Genomic DNA, 22,723 nt, shown 5'->3' with positions numbered 1-22,723 from the left:
TTGCAGGCATTCAATGTTAGGGATAATCCTTTATGTATTGAGAAAAAAAACTCAGATTTGTTATAATGGCTGAGGTATACCATCTATCTCTTAACATGTAGGATGATTCTTCATTTGGATAGTAATATTTTTGTCTGGTCTTTCTTTCAGTTAATAAAGAGGGTGATTGCAGAGACATCAAGTGGTGGAGTCACGGCAAATGACGTGCTGGTACATTTCTCTGTCAATGCCTTACCTTTTGGAGGAGTTGGTAAGAGATTATGCTTTTTTCTTACAGGAAACTATTGTGCTTATTGTTTTGTCAGCCATTTAAAAGCAGCAAAATGGAGAAATAGTACATTCAGTCAGCAAGAGTAAAAGAGTTATTTGTGATCATTTAAAAGCTCTCCTCAGATATTCTCTCTGCTTGGTAAACCACAGTTCTATACCAAGATTCTTACAGCAAATCCACCGTAGCGTCTTTCAAGTGGATTGAGATGTTACAGTCTCTTGCATAAATTCACATGGCACAAGGAAATTGTTTCTTTTTTCAAATAGTTGATAATGTGCCTCATCTCAGTGTATGTGTGACTATCTCTCTATTGAAAAAGTTTTCAATCGTTTCTGTGTTGTTCAGCCTTGACCACTCCCCTCCACACCACTCGCCCAATCATTATTCCTACTGTGCACATCCTTTCTCCGTTCCCCTCCTGACACCCCTTGCCCTTCAATGCAGTCAGTTATAATGAATGACAAGGCAGAAAATTATCTATTCAAGAATGTCAAATTTTAGATAGAAAAAGAGTGGCAAGATCTGATAATGGACATTGAAAGAAAAATAAACAAATATATCCCGAACAATATGTGAACAGAAATGAAAAAAGCAGCATTTATAGAATGTAACTTAGAGGATAAAGTCATTCATAATATTGTTTTTGACGAGGTGTTAATATTATGTAATTTTTAATTTATTTTTATTACGTTTTATTGTACTTTTACTTTTTTTTTTAAATAGACAGTTGTAGTAAAATACTCAAGTAACTGATTTTCTTTCTGTAATAACTAAAGACCAAACCATCTTCCTCTGACACCCTGTATGTATACTCTTCTGGATACCATCTCTTTAAATACAATTGCTTTCTCTAACGGAAGAGCGCCCTGATGCCCTCCAAGCAGCTCAGCTATGAGATAGCAGGTGCACACTCCCGGGGGTTGGCGAGCAAAGCGAGCAGAGGGCGGAGTCCCCTAGTATTAAATAATAATATAATGTATACAGCTTGCAGACACGTATAAGATGTTAGTTGACTAAACATTACAAGGAGCACTTTTGACTGTGCTGTGATTGCTGGTAACAGATGAGGTGTTCAGAAAGAGTTTCTCTCTTGGGAGTTTCATTTACTCCAGTTTTTATAGTCTACAGACAATGAACAAAGATGAACAAAGAGCATCTAGTGAGTGGCAGTCCCAAACAAAAGGTCACAAACACTCAAATAACACCTCTTCACAAGAGTAATTTTCAAAAAGGAATATCTGAATGTACAGTATGTCGGACCATGAAGCTGGTGGGCCACAGCAGTTCCACTCTGGTTATCTAAGAACAGGTAGATATGGCTACAGTGGCCACATGATCACCTAAACTGAGCAGCTGGAGAATGGAATATGTCACTGGGTCTGATAGATTTCAATTTCTGTGACAATGTACATATTGTGTAATCTGGCATAAATATGAATTCATGGGTCTATCCCAACTTATGCCAATGGTACAGGCTAGTGATGGTAATGTAATGGTATGGGCAATGTTTCCTTGGCACACCTTAGGCCTCTTATTAACTTTTGCATGTCATTTGAATCCCACACTGTTGCTGACTATTTGTTTCTATGTCTAGGCAGTCTGTTTTCAGATTGATACTTTCAGCAGGATAATATGCATGTCACAAAGCATGCATCATTTTCAGTTGGTTCCATGAACTTGTCACTAATTTCACTTTACTCTAATGGCTTGCTTAATGCCCAGTAGTTAACATTTACTTACTCATGTCTGCTGGTGAATTTTGTGGAACTGGGGTCTGCCATGTCATTACACGTTTCTTCACCTGTGAGACGACCAACAAATATTTTCATTGTACTGAACCCAAATATAAAGATTATAAGTTTAATTGATTTAAGTGAGTAAAATGTATGCTTTCAATGATGAAAAGGGGAAAAAAGGTTTGAAAATATGGAAATTCAAGCTAATGTCACTAGTTAAAACATTTTGCTTTGGAACTGACAACCAAAAAAAAGATCATTATGGAGAGCCCAACCGCACTTTGACATTTATAATCAAAAGTAATGGGATAGTGCTTCTTGCCAAATAAAATATTGAAAACTGCATTATCATCCTTATAACCTATGTTGGGGGAGGTACTGTATACTGTATCATGATACAGAACTAGTGCCTTTTGTGGTTGTAATCTGTAGGTACCCCTTTTGACATCAATTCTGTGCATTATTTAGACTGCAATGCTGAAAAACCTTCATAGACGTTTCTATGTCCAGAACTACTCTGAACAAGTTGAAAGTCCTTGTAATGCCTGTATATACAGCAGCATGTCTGTGCCTTCTGAAATTTCATTGGAATTTATTATTTTCAGTGTACTAATTTGGAGGTACCCACTAAAAGCTCACACTGTAGTTCTTCCTCACATCAGTTGAGTGTGTACATTAATGCTGCATGAAAAGGTTAAAAATAATTAAATGTTGGGAAATTGATAATTTACATTTATGCACTCATTTATTAACTAATATGCAGGTAATTATGTTAGTGCAGGACTTTGGCTTACTACTATTAATTCATCATTTTCTTACTTTCATGTGCATATTGCAAATGTGCAGACGAATTGCAAAATTAGGCTCTTTATGTGAAGTCAGACCAGAACTGGGCAGGACATCAAAAAATACAGAAAAAAAGACAAGAAATGACCCAAAATCCTACTTTTCATTTATTGTTTCAGGTAATAGTGGGATGGGATCCTACCATGGAAAGCACAGCTTTGATCGGCTTAGTCATCTTCGTGCATGCCTTGTCAAATCTTTGTCCATGGAGTCTATGAATGCTGTGCGATATCCACCCTACTCGCAAAAGAAGCTGAACTGGGCACGGTTCTTCATCCTCAAGCGTGTTCGAATGGGGTGGCTCAGTAAGCTGTTTGTGCTAGCAATCATGACTGCTTTGGCAGCTGTTGTCTTGCAGGTAACAATCGCTTAAATTTTAAAGGTCTTATTTTAATAACATTAGAGGGTAATGTTCCTTTTGAAAATTCTTATGTTGTTATGTTTCATTTGTAACCTACTTTCTTGTTGTCATTTAAAATACTGTATTTAGTTTTCAAATGGATATCTGGGAGGCTATGGTGCAGGTGCTTATAAAAATGTGCCCGTCCATTTTAGATTAAATCTTAAATCTACAACACAATAAAGCGTGCATAAAGTAACGGGGTCTGAATACTTTCTGAACCCACTGTTATTGCAGTAGTATGATTTTGTTTAAAGTTTAATAAATAGCATTTTTTTATGTTCTCTTTTAAGATGACCAGCAATTACAGGCTCTAATTTTGTTTTACAGCTTTACTTCAAGAGAGACTAACACAAAAACATGTCGGATTTCTGCTGAAGCATCTAAGAATCATCAGTGAATGGTGTCTGGAATCCTCTTCACCTTTTATACATAGTAAAATGAAAGTGAATTTTATAGCATTAGTTATTACACAGTTTGACATACTGAATGGTGAGCATGAAGGAGACTATAGTTAATGATCATGTAATTGCAACATAATGAAACAGTTTATATTTTTAATGTTAATAAGCCATCATTTAATGTTTGATTTTTGCCACTCGTTTTTCCCTTGATTTCACATATGCCTGATCAAGTTTCCTTTGCTCTAGTCTATCTCGGCTCAACTAAGCTCATGTGCTTTTAATGTAATAAATGCATCATATAAATTTCTTTATTGATTTTTTTAGTATAACACAATACAATAAAATATGTCACTTGGATAGGTACAACATTATCAATCTTAGTTTTTTTTTTATTTCCTAAAACACTTAGGAAACAAAGGGAGAATGATTTTGGGGTACTGTAAGATGTTGAAAGTGAGCTGTGCCCACAAATTGCTGCCATAGCTGGTACAAATGTTGGGTTGACTATGGATGGCTAGGTCATTTTTCATAATGGCAAATAATAATACAGAGCCTAAGCCACAGTGTAATATAGATTGTTGTAGGATATTTTCAGTTAAGCAAAATTAGGGACAAATTTGCAAGGTAGGAAAACACAGGCTAGAAAAAATGGTGATGAATGAATGTCCATTGAGACTTATGGGCTGCTGAGTGAAAATGCCAGTCTGATAGGTTTGAGTAGTGGACAAAGGGGAAAAGAAGACCAAAGGAAGATGTGGCACCTGCTTAAATGGAATACTGTCTGTAGACCTTGTGTATAGTACAGTAGTGTATTGCTAGAGCACTTCACATACTCACAAAAGCCAGATTGTTTATATCCTTTTGCTCCAAATAATTTCTTTCATATCTTGCTTTCAGTTTAGTATCATGGAAGTTGAAGTGAATTTTACTTGTCTTTTTTCATTTCAGAACAGTGCCTACTAATTTCATGAATTGTTCTCTCTCTGGAGTCTTTTGTTTGACTTAATTTTAATTGACTTGCACATTTCAAGAGAATTAAAGGATGACATTTTCCATTTATAACATGCAATAAATAACTTGGTTCAGAAACCATTCCATAAGGTAACAGAGTCCACTTTGTTGTTGTCATGCTAACCTGATAAGCTTTACTAAGAAGGTCTTCACGTAAGCATCAGGCATGAACCCTAAGATGTGGCTCACACTATGTTGTTACTTTTGATTTTTACACTAAAGCATTGATTTTCAATTTTTGTTTTGTATTAAACCTCTGATGGTCACATGCACTGCCAAACATTCCTTTATGGTCAGAACTGATAATTTCCTAAATGATTAACAGAAGCAATTTAGATATTGATGCTTTTGAAAGACTTGAGATGTTTTTAAAGGAACAGACTTTATCACAGCGCAAGTAAGTAAAAATGCAATTTGTGTAGTTTATGCTGTGGAAATGGTCAAGAATGTGGACTGATTCATTCTGGAAATGTAAAAATTATTGTATTTTTAAATGATATGAGTCATCCTTATTACTATAATTTTGTATATCATCTTGTAATTTTCCAGCTTGAATTTCTTTAATAAAGTATGAAAGTTAAAAAAAAATCTTGGATTTTTTTTGTATCAAATAACACAGTAGCTGACATTAACAAGGACACATCTTGTATTTTATACAGTGCCTTTCTAGAGTTAAATCATAGCTCCTCTTCCATACAAAACTTCTTTATTTCTAACAATTACAGTCTGCCCTTCATTCAGGTCAGTTGAAGGAGTTGCACCTTTACACAAATATGTTGATTATTCCATAAGCCCATCATGGGCCATGTTGGCCATTGTTCAAGTAAATGGATGTGGAGTTTATACGGCATTTCATGAGGGTGATGGTATGTCTGTCTTAACTGTACACCTCCTTGCCCTGTCCCAACATATCAAAGAGTTGTGCATGTTGACTTTTGCCTACATTTAAAAACTCGCCACTTTTAATTTCCTTATCTATTTTTTGGAAAAACGACATTATTTGCTTAAAGGCTTTTTATATACAGTAAGTGCACAACCATGTAAGTGCCGATTAACTATGAAAGTACCTGGTCATTCTTAAATAAATCTGCTGCTGCATAGGAGCCTTTTAGTAAAAAATGTGATCTTGCACAAATGAAACAAATTAAAACCGAACAGCAAAGCAGAATTCAAGGTTTTATTTATAACTAGGCACAAAAGCAGGTTAATGCAATGCAGTGGGTGTATACACACACGCACCATCACATGTTTGTAACAACTGAGGTGCGTTTACACTAGTACAAGAGCGAATTTTTAAACTTGTGAAAAATCAAAGCATCAGATATTTCAAAAGGCGACCGATGTTGTCTGCTATAACAAGTTAGATCATTCTTTGTACTTATGTATTTTCATTTGTGTACAGGTGTTTGCCAACTTGTTTTACTCGTATTCCCATTGAATTCGTGACCCGCAAACTCCGGCTTCTTCAGGATAGGGCCAAGGGTACACTTGAGCATGTCTTGTATTCCCACCAAGGTCTGCTATCCAAGTCAACTGTGCTATAAATGACAATCTTGACGGAATTCCGTACTGCCCACAGCGCAGACTCCTCTACGTAATCATTTCAGACGCTGGATTGGCTGCGTGTAAGTAAGTGACGTTAGCCTCGCCCACACTCCAATTATGCCGACGCAGACTTACGCAGCTCTGTATTATCGAGAGGTAGGAGGAGGTGGTCAGACGAAATTCTATATAAACAGTGAGGAAGGCAGGTCAACGATGTTAGTGTAACGGTCAAGAATTAAACATCGGATGAACAGAGTGGAGTGCCAGCGAAGTCGCCATCAGACTCGGCTGTGTGTCACTGCGGAATTGAGTAACTACGGACCTTCGCCGGACTGCCCCTCGCAGCCCGGTAAGTGAAGATGCAATCTGTCCATTCTTCACACCTGTAATGTAACTTTACACGTGCTGCATAATTAATGTGATGTGTTAGATAACAAAACTTTACTGTTATAAACCCGTCTATTCCGTTTAAGATTTAATTACTGTAATCAAGGTCCGGTCCAGCGCTGGATTCAGGTTCGATTTGATTCTTCAAATTAATTGATGTTAAAATGTCGATGATATCTTATAAAACGACCCTCGTAGCTCGGTATTAAAAGTGGGTGCACTAGGTGAAATCCTTTGGTCTTGTAATGTCTCGTTTCTTCTGTTTTTTAATCAACTTCTGAAAAATGAAACTGGCTGCGTGCGCTACTTTGTGGACGTAACAGCAGACTTAGTAGTCCTTAATTTTTTATCCTTTTTCGGGATATGCTGTATAATTCTGGTTACTTTCTGATCATCTCTGTAATGGCTATCATGTCTGTTATTGTTGTGTTTCCTAAGTAGACGATGTAAGGGATAGGGCCACTTTGTAAAAGACTAGTGATACTAGTGGTAGAGTGGTGGCTCTGAGGCTAAGGATCTGCGCTGGCATCCCGAAGTTTGCCGAAGAGGAGACAGCAAATACAAAAGGATTGAAATCCTAAATATTATAGCAAGTTTCATGTTGTCAATGGTAAAATATAAAAACATGAACTCTTACTGCTGCCATTTACAAGACATGCTGGTGCAGTGGGTCGCATTGCCATCTCACAGGGCACAGCCATGTACTTCAGTTCAGTTACCTGCTGAGATGCCTTCTGTGTGCATGTCAAATGTTCATACCAATTCACTAATGTGAGTTTTCTCCAGGGCCTCTGGTTTCCTTTCTCCAGTTACAGTGAAGGACCTCTCTTTGTGTGCATATACTTTGTTGATAAATGTTTGTGCACTTCTTGCTTGCTCCCCATCATTTGGTAATTTCATCCCCAACAACATTCATTATTTGTTCAACAAGAAATAAAAGAAGCAAATCCTGCTGCCTTCATGTGCATTTTCTTACTTCTGAGATTCTTTTTTGAGTTCTTAAAATCATTCATTCAGGTATTTTGCCTCCCCATTCCCATCAATCACAGTAACACACCTACAGTATCAGTTCCTGTCTCTCTATTGGATTTTTAGACAAAGGCCACCTCAGTTTTCTTTGATGTAGCTGCTCAGCCACTAGAACTTTGTCACCATTGTGTTCGCTTAGTGAGCCCTTACGAGAAGGAGGTGATCTTCCCCACTGGCACAGTACGCCACTGTTTGAAGACCTCCTCCCACGGGCTTGGAATTATTTGCCAGTGCTGATGACTCCTCCACTCAGCTGTACATCCCATCAAAGTGCTTCCGCAATCTTCCTAAACCTTTATCAGTACAATGCGGCAGTCACAGGGCTCAGAATCCAATTAATTTGTGCTGTTCCAGGTTGACTTGGTGTGTAACCGAATCAGATTTCCTTTTCCTTCTTCTCACAGGTGCCTAATGAGAGAGTCCACTCTTTTCGTGGTCTTTTTGTTTAAGGGAGTCCTTTCTTTGGAATTTGTGCATTCTTTTCCCTTTTTGTAGTTGAAGGATCCTGGTCATATTCTTCCTGCTAAGTTCGCATATAGGGTGGTAACAGTGATTGGAGTTGTTACCTTGCAAATCCAGGGACCGACCTTGATTTCTCATTTTGTTCAGTACCCATGTGGAGTTTGCACTTTCTCCTTATGTTCATGTGCCCTTTGTCCTCCAAGGTTCCCAAAGATGAGTATGTTCAGTTAACTTTAATGAGTTTGGTCCAGGTTTGGTTCAGCTGTGCACCCCACTGTTGCCAGGATATGGTTAGATGCCTCTTGTAGGCCTAAGTATGCCCTGTCTTTGGTAGGGCAAAGCTAGTTTTTTTGCATTCACGTGAATTTACTCCATCCATGTCAATCCATTGCAGTTAGTCTGAAATCCTAACACGTTGAGAGGTCATGGATTTCTCTCAAACCCACATCAGAAAAATGGCACCACTTACTGAAGTGCTTCTGGATGGCCATCCATGGACGTGATATCAAAGATTTTTGAGAATGTCCAAAGGAGCACATCAGTAGACTCGCAGATGAGTTGACATCTAACATCTGCACTATCCACTAGACCAGTGGTCCTCAAACTCCATCCAGGGGAGCCCTTTTGGCAGCAGGTTTTTGTTGCAACCAACTTCTCTTTTTAATTGGAATTTTGGTCTAAATATGCAGGCTGCTATTTCCCTAATTTCTATGTTTTGTCACCCGCTGCACTCTGGTCCCAAGCCAGGTGGTTCGTCGTGTGGTGGATGTGGCAATGCGCCATCGGCACACCCAACCTTTCTCTATGTTTTCGGCTATCAAACCAACTTTGGTAAATTTTTATTACGTATGTTACATGGGCTGCGGTGGGTTGGCACCCTGCCCGGGATTGGTTCCTGCCTTGTGCCCTGTGTTGGCTGGGATTGGCTCCAGCAGACCCCCGTGACCCTGTGTTCAGATTCAGCGGGTTGGAAAATGGATGGATGGATGGATGTTACATGGGCTGCGGTGGGTTGGCACCCTGCCCGGGATTGGTTCCTGCCTTGTGCCCTGTGTTGGCTGGGATTGGCTCCAGCAGACCACCGTGACCCTGTGTTCGGATTCAGCGGGTTGGAAAATGGATGGATGGATGTTACATGGGGATCATTTACTTTTTTAAGGTGGTTTTAAATTTTTTATCATCATTCTGGTTTTCGTTCTGCGTTTCCAGTTGTTCTTGTTATTTTATCGATTATTTATTACCAAGCAGATAAGTGAGTCTAATGCTCCAGCAGTCACAGGCTTTCACTATTGCAGTGTTATTTGACCAGGTGTCTACATGGCTTGTTCTTAATTTTCATTATTAGAATAAAATTATGGGGGAAAATTACAGAATAGTTAAACATTTAAAGCTATAGCAAAAATACAAATATTTCTAAATTGCTTAGAAATTTCAAAATCACACTGCTCTGCTGAATACACACTACTATGTTTTCATTTAAAAATGTAAAATATGGCATCGTTCACACTAACCTTTTCACATAATTTCCGGAAAAATCTCTGTCCAAACTAAAACAACCGAAAACGCATATGACCTAGACGTTTACCTACACTGGCCATGTGTGTATCAACAGTGAAATCCTTGAAGGTACAGTAACGCTGCCGGCCACGGGCTTTATCACGAAACTACTGCCTTTTGTGTGTGTATGCAGTATTCGGGCTGAACAAAACACAATTTCGATTCATACAGGTAAGAATCACATCAGGCGCCCTAGAAAGCAACTCTTCTGTGTCTGCTCTGTTGGAATGTGTTATATTCATGAATGGTGACCAATCAGGGAATGACATATGATGAGTGGGATCCAATCACAAAAGGGCTGCGTAATAAGCACAAACAAATCAGCGCATGATCAGAGGCTGTGTTTTCACCTGTCCACATTACAACTTTTTTGGAAGTATATGGGTCTGGAGAACATTTTCAAAAAATCTCCACATTTAGGGTTTAAAAACGCCATAGCAGTGTGGACAAAAGGTGAAAGCAGCAATTAATGTCTGTGTTTTTAAATGAAAATGTAGTCAAGTGGATGGGCCCGAAGAGAAGACAAAAACATACCAGCTAATTAAATGAGATTGGTTAGAAGTAAGACTCACTGATTGTGAAACTTTAGGGAGGGACAGCAGCCACAGGGGGGTTCCCCAAGACCTGCGCTGAAAACCTACTGGGCCACACCACTAGGATTACAAACGCAGTGTACAAAGGCTTGAGTGAAGCAAGAAACCAGACATTTAAATGACAGAAGACACCAGTTTAGAAGCTGGACAACTAAGGGCACAATGCTGCTACACGTATGCCTGCCCATTGCACTGACTGCTAATATGCTGTGCCCAAGTTTAAAGTAGCTACAGAGAGCGCTGGAAGAAAACTTGTAATCTGGCAGAGGATGTGAGACTTGAAGCAAAGCTCCATTGAGTCAAGAACATTAAAATGAGTGATTGCACCAAGCCATTGAGACAACACCAGCAGTGTAACCAGAGCATAACTTACTATTGCCACCCTTGGCAATGCTGTTTATGGTCTGACATTTTTTGCGACTGAAAGCTGTAACAAGTCAGTCTTTAGCTGTAGCTTTTTCTTAATAAACAAACGGCAAACAAAAAGGCCAAAGTAGCCAAACACATAGATGTAAAAGGGAGCGGGCAAACAAGGAACTGTTTGTGAAACGAGAGCGATGTGAGATTTGATTTGTTAGAGAGCCGGTGACATAGTGCGAGCCTTGGTGTGCTGTCAGCTTGACTCCGTAATCTTTGAAATTATTAAAATTGTGTGTTCCCACGACTACTGAAACGAGAATGTTTGAGTTACGCTTAATAGGATCGCACAAAGACGATGGAAAATGAAAGGTTTGGGAGTGCACTGGTGCTTGATCCTCCACCAAAAGCATTTAAAGATTACTTTTAATATTTTACAAAAGATGAAAAATAAAAAGTGAATTAAGTACTAAGTATGTGTCACATCATTCCAAATACAATGTGACTACCAAAATACCATTTCTGACTGTTTTTTATATTATAATTTTGAATGAGGTGTAAAATCAAATTATTTCACAAGGGCTAATTTGGGAAGTGCTGTTTCCCTGAATTTTCCCACTGGACACTACCATTTTGAAGGGCATTCACCTAAAACATCTCACTGGACAATCCATAGTTCTTGCATTATTCCTCCATCTGCAGCATATAATGTTTTTTGAAAATTAATATATTGGAGTTGGGGTTTCTAATTATATATAGGTGTATTTTCACAATATAATGTGTCCATTAAAATATTTTGGTATTTATTATAATTACATTTTATTCATATCTGTCCCCAATTTTGTTTTACTGTCTCAAAGGGAATCGGCAATTTCAGTTCCAAACCTAAAAGTCACAGACTGGTCTTTTCTTCAGGCTAAAGCATGGCAGGTAAGCATTTACAGTTGAATTCATTATTGTTTCTCTATGTAATGTACTGGCAACTATTACCCACATACGTGAGCTTGATGGACTAAGTGGTCGCCCCTCATTTGTCATGGCTTTAAGTGGACATTTAATGTGGGAGGTACAGCGGTGCAGTAGTTAGTGCTGCTGCCTCACAGCTCTACAGACCTGGTTTGGCCTGTTTGCAGTGAGGAGTTTTCACATCAAAATCCCCCTCATAACAAATATGTACATGCTAGGTTATGCAGTGACTCTTAACATGACCCAGCATGCGTGAGAGCAGGTGTGTTTGCATTCAATTCTGGGTCGCTTCCCAATTTGTGGACAGAGTCTGCCAAAGAACACTTTGCTGTCCTATAATAGAAAACGCAGGTTCAAAAAATGCCACTGGCATTGAATTTAGTTTGATAAAGATAATACAAATTAAATCATAACATCAATATACGACATAAGCACAACACTTATCAGAATCCCCCAACTCCCCAGAAACCACTAATTTCACAGAAGTATACCTTGATAGATTTATTAAATTAGATGTAAAGTTCAGTCACCTCATAGGACTATTATGAAAGCTAGTAGACCGAGTCTTGTTTGAGGCGTTTAGCAGATGGAATAAGAGTGAGGTGAGGGTATGACAGGTCAGACAAGGTCTTAATCACTTTATGCTTCAGTTTGCAAAAGCACAGTAAATCCACAGTGGCTTAGGTAACCACCAAAGATTTCAGAAGCAGTGCACACCACTCTCTATCTGCTCCCTGTCCTCCCCCAAGTTAGCATCATGATGAGGTATCTGTGATTTGAGCTGTCACCCATTTATTTGACTAAAAAATCATTTGAGTGGTGCCCTGTATCTACTTATAACCTTAACTCTAACCCTGATTTCATTTATTTTTTGTACTCTTAAGCTGTGTCAATGGAGAAGCAGGCAGTGCAGCGAGCCAGAGCAGCGTTTTTGACGGGGAGGACCAAATCTCTGAAATTCAGGACTATGCAACTGAAGGCTCTTCAGAGGATGATTAGGGAGAAGGAGCAAGAAATTTCTGATGCCCTCAAGTTGGACATTGGGAGGGTAAGTTGGGGACGATGAATGAAATGAAAGGCCAGATACCTCAACAAGAGTAACAGACTATTGGAGTCTCTGTAGCCAGTGGATCATAGGATTCTAAACAGGCTAGGCAGTAAAGTCTTGCTGGGTTAAAGTACAAAGCCTGAAAGTAGGAGGCTCCTCTACTCATTTTTTACTAGGATAAAACGTGGCGCTACACATTCAGATTGTAAAATCACTTAGATTAGATTGTAGTTTATTTGTCCCCAAATGAAAATTCTAATTTTACTGAAGTCAAAAAAATATATATTTATGTACAATGCCATCCATAATTTTTGGGACGGAGACACTTTGTTTTTTTTTTTGTTTTTTTTTTTACCTCTCTGCTCCACAGTTTTAAAGTTACAAATCAGACAATTCAGATGTGATTAAAGTACACTTTGCAGACTTTTAATTATGGGCATTTGCTTTTTCTATATGGTTCCCCCATTTCAGGGTAACATAATGTTTGGGACATAGCAATGATGGATATGTTACAGCAGTCATATTTAGTACTTTGTTGCATATCCTTTTCATGCAATGACTGCTTGAAGTCTGCAATTCATAGACATTAGCATGTCTTCTCTGGTGATGCTGTGCTAAGCCTCTAAAGCTGCCATCTTTAGCTCTTGCTTGTTGCAGGGACTTATCCCCTTAAGTTTTTTTTTTCAGCTTATGGAAGGCACATTCAGTTGGATTTAAATCAGGTTCCTGACTTGGCAATTCAGGAATTTTCCATTTTTTAGCTTTGAAAACCTGTTAAGTTGCCTTAGCAGTGTGTTTGGGTTCATTATCTTGTTGTAGCATGAAGTGCTATGCAGTGAGTTTGGTGGCAATTACTGGAACTTGACCAGATGTTTCCATTCACCTCAGAATTCAATGTGCAATTGCCATTAGCAGTTAAATCATTAATGAATTTAAGTGTGTCAGTACCTGTGGTAGCCATACATCTCCAAGCCATAACACCTCCTCCACCATGTTTAACAAATGAGATTTATGCTTTGAATCTTGGGAGTTCCGTTTCGTCTCCACACTTTGTTCTTGCCGTCACTCTGATATAGGTTCATCTTTGTCACATCTGTCCAGAAGACCTTTTTCTAGAATTCTACAGGCTGTTCTTCTTTTTCGCAAACTGTAACCTGGCCATCCTGTTTTTGTGGCAAACTAGTGGTTTGTGTCTTGTCGTGTGGCCTCTGTATTTCTGTTCATGAAGTTTTCTGCAGATAGTCATCTCTTAAACATACACATCTGCCTCCTGCAGACTGTTTCTGATGTGTTGGCATTTGAGGCTTTTTCTTTACCATAGTGAGAATTTTTCTGTCATCAGCAGTGAAGGGCTTCCTTGACCTACCAGTCCCTTTGTGATTACTGAGCTCACCGGTACATTCTGATTTCTTAATGATATTCCAGACAGTTGATTTAGGTAATCCTATGGTTTTCCGATGTCTCTAAGGGTTTTATTCTTGGTTTTTCAGCGTCATAATAGATTCTTTGACTTTGATTCACACAACGCTTGTCCTCATGTTGAGCAATGGCAGCTGCAGACTCCAAAGTCCGTCTGTAAAGCAAGAAGCAAGCCTAGAAATCATACGAAGCTATGAAACACACCTGAGTAATCACAAACGCCTCTGACACCAATTGTCCCAGACATTATGGTGCCCTGAAATGGGGGGACTGTGTAGAAAAAGAAAAATAATACCCTTAAATGAAAGTCTGCAACTTCCCCAATATCAAATGCCATAACACAGACATGATGCGGGCTCTGCATCGGTCTGTCGTGGTGAAAAAGGAGCTGAACCATAAGGCAAAGCTCTCAATTTACCAGTCGATCTATGTTCCTACCCTCACCTATGGTCATGAGCTATGGGTAGTGACCGAAAGAACGAGATCGCGAATACAATCGGCTGAAATGAGTTTTCTCCGCAGGGTGTCTGGGCTCTCCCTTAAAGATAGGGTGAGAAGGTCAATCATCCGGGAGGGGCTCAGAGTAGAGCCACTGCTCCTCCGCATCGAGAGGAGTCAGATGAGGTGGCTCGGGTATCTGATCAGGATGCCTCCTGGACGCCTCCCTGGTGAGGTGTTCCGTGCACATCCAACCGGGAGGAGGCCCCGGGGAAGACCCAGGACACGCTGGAGGGACTATGTCTCTCGGCTGGCCTGGGAACGCCTTGGGATTCCCCCGGAAGAGCTAGAAGAAGTGGCCGGGGAGAGGGAAGTCTGGGCATCTCTGCTCAAGCTGCTGCCCCCGTGACCGACCTCGGATAAGCAGAAGAGGATGGATGGACAACACAGACACAGTTCCTGGTTCAAATAAATGATTTATTTAACAGCTAATTTATTCATAATGAGTTAATATAAGCACAATACCTCATCTCTCTTTCTTTTCTCTCCTCCACACCTCCAGGTGAGCTCTGTCTTCTTTCCTTCCTCCTGACTCAGACTCTCCAGAGGAGGCTGGAAGGCTCCCTTTTATTACAGACTTGGGAGTGCTTCCATTTCTGGGGCATAGCCTAACGTAAGCCCTTCCAGGTCAGACGGGAGCCTCCTAAAACAGGGAGTCCCTCTCCCTGCAGCACCCAAGGACCCCAACAGGATTGTCCCTCAGGACTGCAACTCCCATATATCCCTGCGGGGTCCATGCCAGCAGAGCACTGCCATCTATTAGACTGGGGAAGGTATTACCCTGAATGCACCAACTCCCCCACATTATCCATTATATATATAATATAATCTCTCTATTACAAAAAAAATCTTGGGAGGGAGACTAGGGAGATGAGACGTGATCTTCTCAGAAGACAATTTGACGTCCTGCGAGAGACACTTTAACGTCATGCGAAGACAATTTCACATCCTGCGAGACAAGGCAGTGAGACAACATTTAAAACAAGTTCACGGACATCTTACCAAGCAGTTGTTGGAATGCTTTTGGCAGACAGACATCATGTGCTCCCAGCTCTTAAAACAACAACAAACAGAACACACAGCTTGCCAGCAGCAGAAAGCCAGCAGATGATCCGACCGCTTCTCCTTAGCTTGTGTTAGCCCCCCCCCACCCCCCCTCCATTCACAACACTAGCGGCAGAGACACGAAGTGGCAAAAGGACAGCTGCTGAACAGGCTTTGAAATGATGGATGCAAAGCGCAACAAGCAGAAAATTCGGCTCGCCAGCAGCAATAAGTTAGCAGATGATACGACTGCAACTCCTTAGCATGCGTTCAGCCCCCCCACCCCCCACCCCCCCCTTCACAACCAGAGTGGCAGAGACACGGAGTGGCAAAAGGACCACTGCTGTACAGGCTTTTATTTGATCGACGTGCAGCGTGACAAACAGAACACGCAGCTCGCCAGCAGCAGCAAGACAGCAGATGATCCGACGGTATCTCCTTAGCGTGTGTTCAGCCGCCCCCCCCTTCACAACATGAGCAGTGGTATATGTCCTGCGAGAAAGATTTAACCATGCTCGGGGCCGGAAATAAAGGACAAGTATTGTTTTTACAAAAGTTTTAAAGTAAAAGTGAAAATAATGCATATGTAATAATTCCCATTAAAATAACAATCTCTTTAAATTGTATATCCAGTAAACCAAACCCGGGGGTGGGCAAGCCCCCTAGTATATATGTATATAATATATATATATAAACAGCAGTCCTCCCCCAAAGATAGATATTAATTTCCAGCTTGGATAATTCTTTAGATAAAAGTGTCTGCTAAGCAAACAAATGTAAATAATAGCCAGTTGCTGCTGCTGTCAGTAACAGGGTTGTAGGTGGTAATGAGATTGTTTACATCTGTAAATTGTCAGTATCTGAACCATTCCTTCTCAATATACTGTCAGCATCCATAATTAATTGTTAATTACATTTTTTTCAGAGCCAGTTTGACATGCATCTGTTTGAGATGATTGGAATAGACAGTGAGATCAAGCTGGCTTTGGAAGAACTACCAAAGTGGACAGCACCCCACGCTGTAGAGAAGACTCTGCTGACCGTGATGGATCAGGTTTACATTCGCTCCGAACCCCTGGGTGTTGTCTTGATCATTGGTGCCTGGAATTATCCAGTTGCGCTTATCTTGCAGCCCCTTATTGGGGCCATTGCAGCAGGTAAGTCGGGGTCTGGTTGGACTGAATGCTGGTACCAGGTACACTGGCACCTGAGGACACTGGCCTTCTTTGTTTTCCACTGTAAATGATTTCTCACTTTTCAGGCACCTTTTAGCAACTGCATTTGTCTTAATTTAGATATTTCTATCTGTTTTTACCCCACATTTTTAACATTTTACACAGATTGAGCATAACTTCAAAAAAATCTGTCAAGTTGTATTCACGTCTTAGATTTTGTTTTTATTTTTTTATCTATACATATGAACATGAACTCTTTATAACATGTCAGTATATTTAGGATGTTGTATGTAAATAATTGTCTTACAATACAATAGAAAAAAACATATTAAACATCTATGCAATTAATATCACTGCATAGTCACTCATAATGTAAAATTATTTCTTTATGAAGAATTAAATTTGGCTTATGTTTTCCAGCATTTGCTAAACATGTCCAAACTGAGATCTTGTTTACCATGTCAGTCCTTGTTCTTCTGTGGGAGACTCTTTTGAGAGCCATTTTCAGGTAGCTGCTTTTTTAGCTAGCAGAAGAATGCCTATTAAATATTTGTTTTTTTGCCTCTGTTTGAGCCAAATGCTACATTTCCCAGGTGCATAGCAGAGAATCTAAAAGGTATATCAAAGTTAACTACAGTACATTCTTAAGGCTGCTTGTATGGATTTCCAATGCTGCTGATTTTTATATAAATGAGTTGCAGCCTGTTCTCCTCCTGACCTCCAGCTCGCTGAAGTATTACGTTTTTGTATCACTTGAATTTTAGGTGGGATGAAAGACCAGGTCAATTTTTTTCCAACAGAAATTTCTCCAATTTTGTGAACCCCACTGAAAACAGAGAATATAGTTTTACTGCTCTGTGTAGATTGTTTTATTAATTTGACATATTCCATTTTAGTTTAATACATTATATGGAGTCATGTTTCAGAACTGCTATAGTTTTGAAGTTTCCTTGTTGGTAAGCAGCTATAAAATGATCTGCTAATGTATTTATTTGCGTTATACTTACTATAACTGGACTTGTCTCAATTTATCAACATACTGTCAGACTTCAAGGTGGATTTTCCAAATGATATTGTTTTCCAAAAGCTCTTTCAGTCAAACTGCTTAATAATAGGATATTAGACAGGGCAAAACCAAACCGCTTTTTTCTTTAAATAGCTATAACATTTACTTTTAATCCTATTCTTTGAATCCATTCATTGAACTGTTTTGTTTAAATTTCCCTCTGGTAAGGATTCAAAAAATAATAATGCAGAATATTCATTTTAATAACTCCCACTCTAGTTCCCAATTGAAAGAGGCAGGAAACTCCACCTAGTGAAAACCGTCTTCATCTTAGGTGGTAAAGAAGTGAAGTTCACATTAAATACATTTCATAAATCTTTTGGCAGGTGAATTTCAAAGAACCTGATAAATGTTGACAGGCAGCTTACATCAAGCTAAATTTACCACAATTAAAAAAAAAAGTACTGGTCTTCTCTCAATTTAATTTCTCTCTTGATGTTTGACTAGAGTTTTTAGGAGATTCTTAACTCAAGAAATTAATTAGTGGGTTCATATTAATATAGTAAGATATTAACAGCAAATAATGCAATTTTCTGTCTGTGTTCTTAGCTATCTGTCCCTTTAATTTTTGAGTCTTGTTGAATACTTTCTACCAAAAGCTCTATTAATGATAAAAACAGGAGAGGAGACAAACACAGAAAAAAGAGACACAAAAATCTGAGATTGGTGTTGTGTGGTCTGCATAGATTTTATTTATGTTAATTGAACCATTTTTGTAAATGTAAGTCTTTCTAAATACTTAATTGACTCAGTGAGTGGACTTTTCTACATCTATGCTGACTAAAATTGCCTTCTTCTTTTCATTCTCAATATGTTTCTTAATATGGAGTTGGGTCTTAATATTATCTTGTGTTTGTCTCCTATATAGAATTCCAGTTTAGTCAAGATTATTTTTTTTTTTTTGCTTAATGTTTTCTCTAATCATTTAGCCATTATTAAGGCATAGATTGTATAAGCTACAGTGAGTGCAGAAATAGGGTAAAAAGGCACATTATTTTGATCTTTTTCTTTTTGGGTTAAACAAAATAATGGCTTCTCTCCAAGAGGAAGGTCAATCCACCCCATGTAATCCAGTTCCAAGTATGCTGGGGCAGTAATGGCAGTTGTTCTTTAAACATCTTGTAAAGTTGATTTTTGAAGCCATCTAACTCGGGTGCTTTATTACATTTAGATGGTGAATATAATAATATGTAATTCCACATGATGTGGCAAGATGGGCTGTCAGCCACAAGTTAAAAGTGAAGCATGCCGTGCAGCGGTTGAAGTATCAGACATAAACCAAAAGGCTGCCAGTTCAGTTTCTACCTCTGACTCACTAGCTGAGTTGCCTGACCCGTGTGTTCCCTGCTTTTAAAATGTGTATTTGTGCCATTTCTTGATCTTGTAAGTCGTTTTGGATAATGTCTTCCGTTAGCTTTAGAAATAATAAGAATCGATTAGGAAGATTAGTTGAGATGAAACTTTGCCTTAAAATATGAATGTAAAACTTGATTTCCATTGAGTATGCTTCCCCTCAACTTGCTACCAGTGATTTTCGTAGATTGCCTAGCTACATACACTACAACATTGTTACTTGTGTACCAAATTGCATCATTTTAAAATTTACACAACATTACTTTTATGTGTGATGGACGCTGAATATCAGAATAACATAACTAGTGACTTAAAATTGACTCCAAATTATAAACCACCTGACTGTTGCATGCCCAGTCATTAAGTGAATAGTCCAGTAAGTTGGTATCACTCCCTACACCCACCCTTACACACCTTTTCAGTGGCTTACTCAACTGCCTGCTCATGTGAGGGATGTCATAGTTTTAAAAGTTCAAAAAGCGGGAGGCATCTCATAGCAGAGCACCCTTGGGTCTCTTCCGTGAGATTGTTCAACTTTTAATGACCATAATTACATTGTAACAAGTCAACATTACATTTCAGTTAACATTTACAAATGCTCGTAATCCAATCCAGGGTCACAAAATTAATTTTAGAAATTTAAAATATAATCTTGACTAGTCAGATTTCAAAACTGTTATTTCAGTTTGACTGTCAAAACTGAAGGACTTTTGATACTTTTCAAACAGAACTGTCAGTAGTTACATTTTTTTTTGATGGACCAGCACCATGTTCAGTACTGGCTTCTGTCTTACACCAAATACTGCTGGAATAGACCCTGACTGAAAATTATATTTTATGTAATTAAGTTCACACTAGTTAAGGTTGCCCTATAGATAGTTAATAATGTTTTTAGATAGCTTTAATTCAAGCTTATTTCCGATATTCAGATTTTTATTTCCCAATATTTAATTATAGATACATAAGGTATGAAGTAGCACAAGCCTTTAAACTTCATAGTATCTTGCAATAGTGCATTTCTCCTCATACCTAAACCAGATGTCTTTGTTGATATGTTCCCTACCCTCATTTTGTTGTTAGCTCTATTATTTATTTATTCAATTATTTATTTATTTTTCTCAGTGAATAGTGGATTTCAGCCTCAGCACTCTGTGGTACAGGCTGTTGAGTTGTCTTCCTTTTGAAATTAAAGTTGAAGGGAATTTGGCTCTGAGCGTAAAGCAGCATGTGTGTGTCTGAAATGTACACCTTCTAATAAAGTGATCAGATTTAGCCAATATCCCAGCCTAGCCAAGTAACAGGACTGTCTTAGTGATCTGTGAGAATACGCATATGCCATTTACATCTGTAAACTTCCACTTGTTTGGACCTGCTGGAAAACAAAGTGCAAAGTGTTTATGAATGTGCCTATGTAAATAGGCCAATAAAAGCATTCTTTAAGTACCAAAATATCTTCTCCATTGCTTTTAGTAATACTGTATCTCCTCTATTTTCTTAAAACATATCTGTGTGTTTTGGAACAAAATGACTTTTGATTGTGTGTACTCTCAGTAAAGGTAACCTTTAAAAATCCCCAGATCCAAATAACTTTGTGGAAGGCATAGGATGGAATTCACATTTGAGATATTTCTGTTAGCTCTGAAGTTGGAGAAGACAATTCTAATTAAACTCTTAGGGTTCAGAATCAGGATTAATGTATGTGTCTATTCATTTATTGTTCTAACCCTTTAATAGTCATTACAGGCTCACTAACTGATACTGGACTGGAGGGCAGTCCATTGCAGGGAAAACCTCTGGCACACACACACATACTGATGCCAAATAAGTTTAGACTGGCCAGTGAACATGCATCAAAATTCTGGTCTCCTTTTCCTTTTGTAATGAATTGATATCTATCTTATTTTTTAGATTATTTTATATTCCTTATACATCATACCTTCAGTAAATCAGAATATTACTGGTATTTGAAATTTGGCAGAAGAAAGAAAATGGTTCAGCAGATCAACTTGTATTTCTTCTTTCATTTAAAACACCTTGCCAGAGGTCTAATGGAATTTCACCTTTGGCAGATTGTAGTTTCACTTCATATCAGTGATAGCTGCTGTTTTCTTGATGCTTATCAACAATTTCAAAAGGAGGAAAATAGTATGCCACATGTTTAATTGTTACTGTGCTGAAAGTTCATTGCTACAAGAGAAAATCTCATTCAAATAAGGCAATCTGTATTTTGCTGTTGTGAGTTTGGAGACATAAACATGGCAAAAAGGGTGTCCGAGGCCTCCAAAATGACTATAAGATGGCCAGGATCCCAGTCTGGCCAGCTGGAAAGTCTCTATTTCTGCTTGCTGGCTTTAAAAGTTCAAAGTACACAGAGGATCCCACAATATATCAAAATGTCTCACAAGGGAGAAAAAAAAAATCCATCAAATTCTGTAAAGAGACATGGTTTCACAGGAAACTTTATAAAGATTTATTAACAGAAATTGAAGAGGAAGCAAACATGCTTAGTAGAGCCAAAAAAGGCACAAGGATTTGCTTAAAAAGGCAATCCACAGCAAGCAAGTCCCACTATGTCATCCAGTAACAGTAATGCCAAAACAGAAGTGAAAGTCCAAATACCAAAAAGAAAATAATAAGAAATGCAATCCTCACACAAGTCTGCCATCCTCAGATTTTTACATAACAATTGCTAAGTAAGAGAAGTGGTTGCTTGTGATAATCTGAGATGGAGTGAGGAGAAAGTGAATCTGACTATTTTGTGTTGTGGATAACTGACATACTGTGAACACAGAAAAATACACAAAATGATCAGAGCCTTCTTGTGGCCATTTATTATGGTTGTTGGATAACTAAAAAACTCTTCAGACGTATCATTATTGTATTATATACAATATAATAATATATATATTATAACTGTATTTATTCAGGGCAACTTATAAAATCAAGTTATACTATAATTGTATTTAATATTTATTGAACAGGTGCCTGTTCAGAATCACACAGTGAATGAAACATGATGATTAAATCTGGGACCTTGTGATTTAAAGTTTAATATCTTATTCTCTACATTACACTGTTTGTTTAGCCCTGTGTGTGTTAGTGTTAACACATTTATATTTCACTCATTTGTTTAGTGTGTGCATAGTATGGGCAACATTATTCTTTCAGTGTTTCGTATCTTGCTTTGTAGGCCAGTGAAGCCTTACCTGTAAGAACTCTGGTGAGCATTGAGGGTCTGGCTAATCAAAAGTGATATATGGTGCTTGGCTGCCTTACACAGTAACTGCAAATTAAGCATTGGGAGCATACGTACATTCTGAAACTTAATCAAGTTCAGGGTCATAAGTTAGTGTATAACCTGTCTATTAAAAAAAACATGTTATATATAACTAGCAAGATCTAATGAACAACTGTAATTAAAACATATCTTCTTAAGTGTTTCTTTAGTAAACCTATCTCCATGGTACTGAGAAATGGTGGTAGTCAGAGTGAAGTGCCTTTTTATTAAGCAACGTCTTTATTAGTACATCCCACCACAAGAGGGCAGGTACTGTGC

At 38.5% G+C, this 22,723-nt stretch overlaps 2 protein-coding genes across 5 annotated transcripts in view; both read left to right on the top strand.

Moving 5' to 3' along the window:
* Positions 1–5,256, top strand: part of LOC114655624 (aldehyde dehydrogenase family 3 member A2-like) — a 76,349-nt gene extending 71,093 nt beyond the window's left edge. For both annotated transcript variants that reach the window (XM_028806749.2, XM_051931341.1), the window contains exons 9-11: positions 151–250; positions 2,973–3,211; positions 3,584–5,256. In XM_028806749.2, coding sequence (XP_028662582.2) covers positions 151–250; positions 2,973–3,211; positions 3,584–3,604 — 360 coding nt within the window. In that variant the 3' untranslated portion in view covers positions 3,605–5,256. The remainder of the gene's footprint in view (positions 1–150; positions 251–2,972; positions 3,212–3,583) is intronic.
* Positions 5,257–6,340: 1,084 nt separating this feature from the next.
* The window catches only part of LOC114655623 (aldehyde dehydrogenase, dimeric NADP-preferring-like), a 42,205-nt gene continuing 25,822 nt past the window's right edge, over positions 6,341–22,723 (top strand). Inside the window, exons 1-4 of one of the 3 annotated variants that reach the window (XM_028806747.2) lie at positions 6,341–6,562; positions 11,459–11,528; positions 12,449–12,612; positions 16,499–16,730. In XM_028806747.2, the coding sequence (XP_028662580.1) occupies positions 11,522–11,528; positions 12,449–12,612; positions 16,499–16,730 (403 nt within the window). In that variant the 5' untranslated portion in view covers positions 6,341–6,562; positions 11,459–11,521. Of the gene's footprint in view, positions 6,563–11,458; positions 11,529–12,448; positions 12,613–16,498; positions 16,731–22,667 lie in introns of those variants that run through there. The other 2 variants (XM_028806748.2, XM_051931342.1) reach the window with 2 other exon arrangements.

Source organism: Erpetoichthys calabaricus, chromosome 8, assembly GCF_900747795.2.
Source record: "Erpetoichthys calabaricus chromosome 8, fErpCal1.3, whole genome shotgun sequence".
Lineage (NCBI taxonomy): Eukaryota > Metazoa > Chordata > Cladistia > Polypteriformes > Polypteridae > Erpetoichthys > Erpetoichthys calabaricus.
This window is presented reverse-complemented; position numbering and strand designations above follow the sequence as displayed.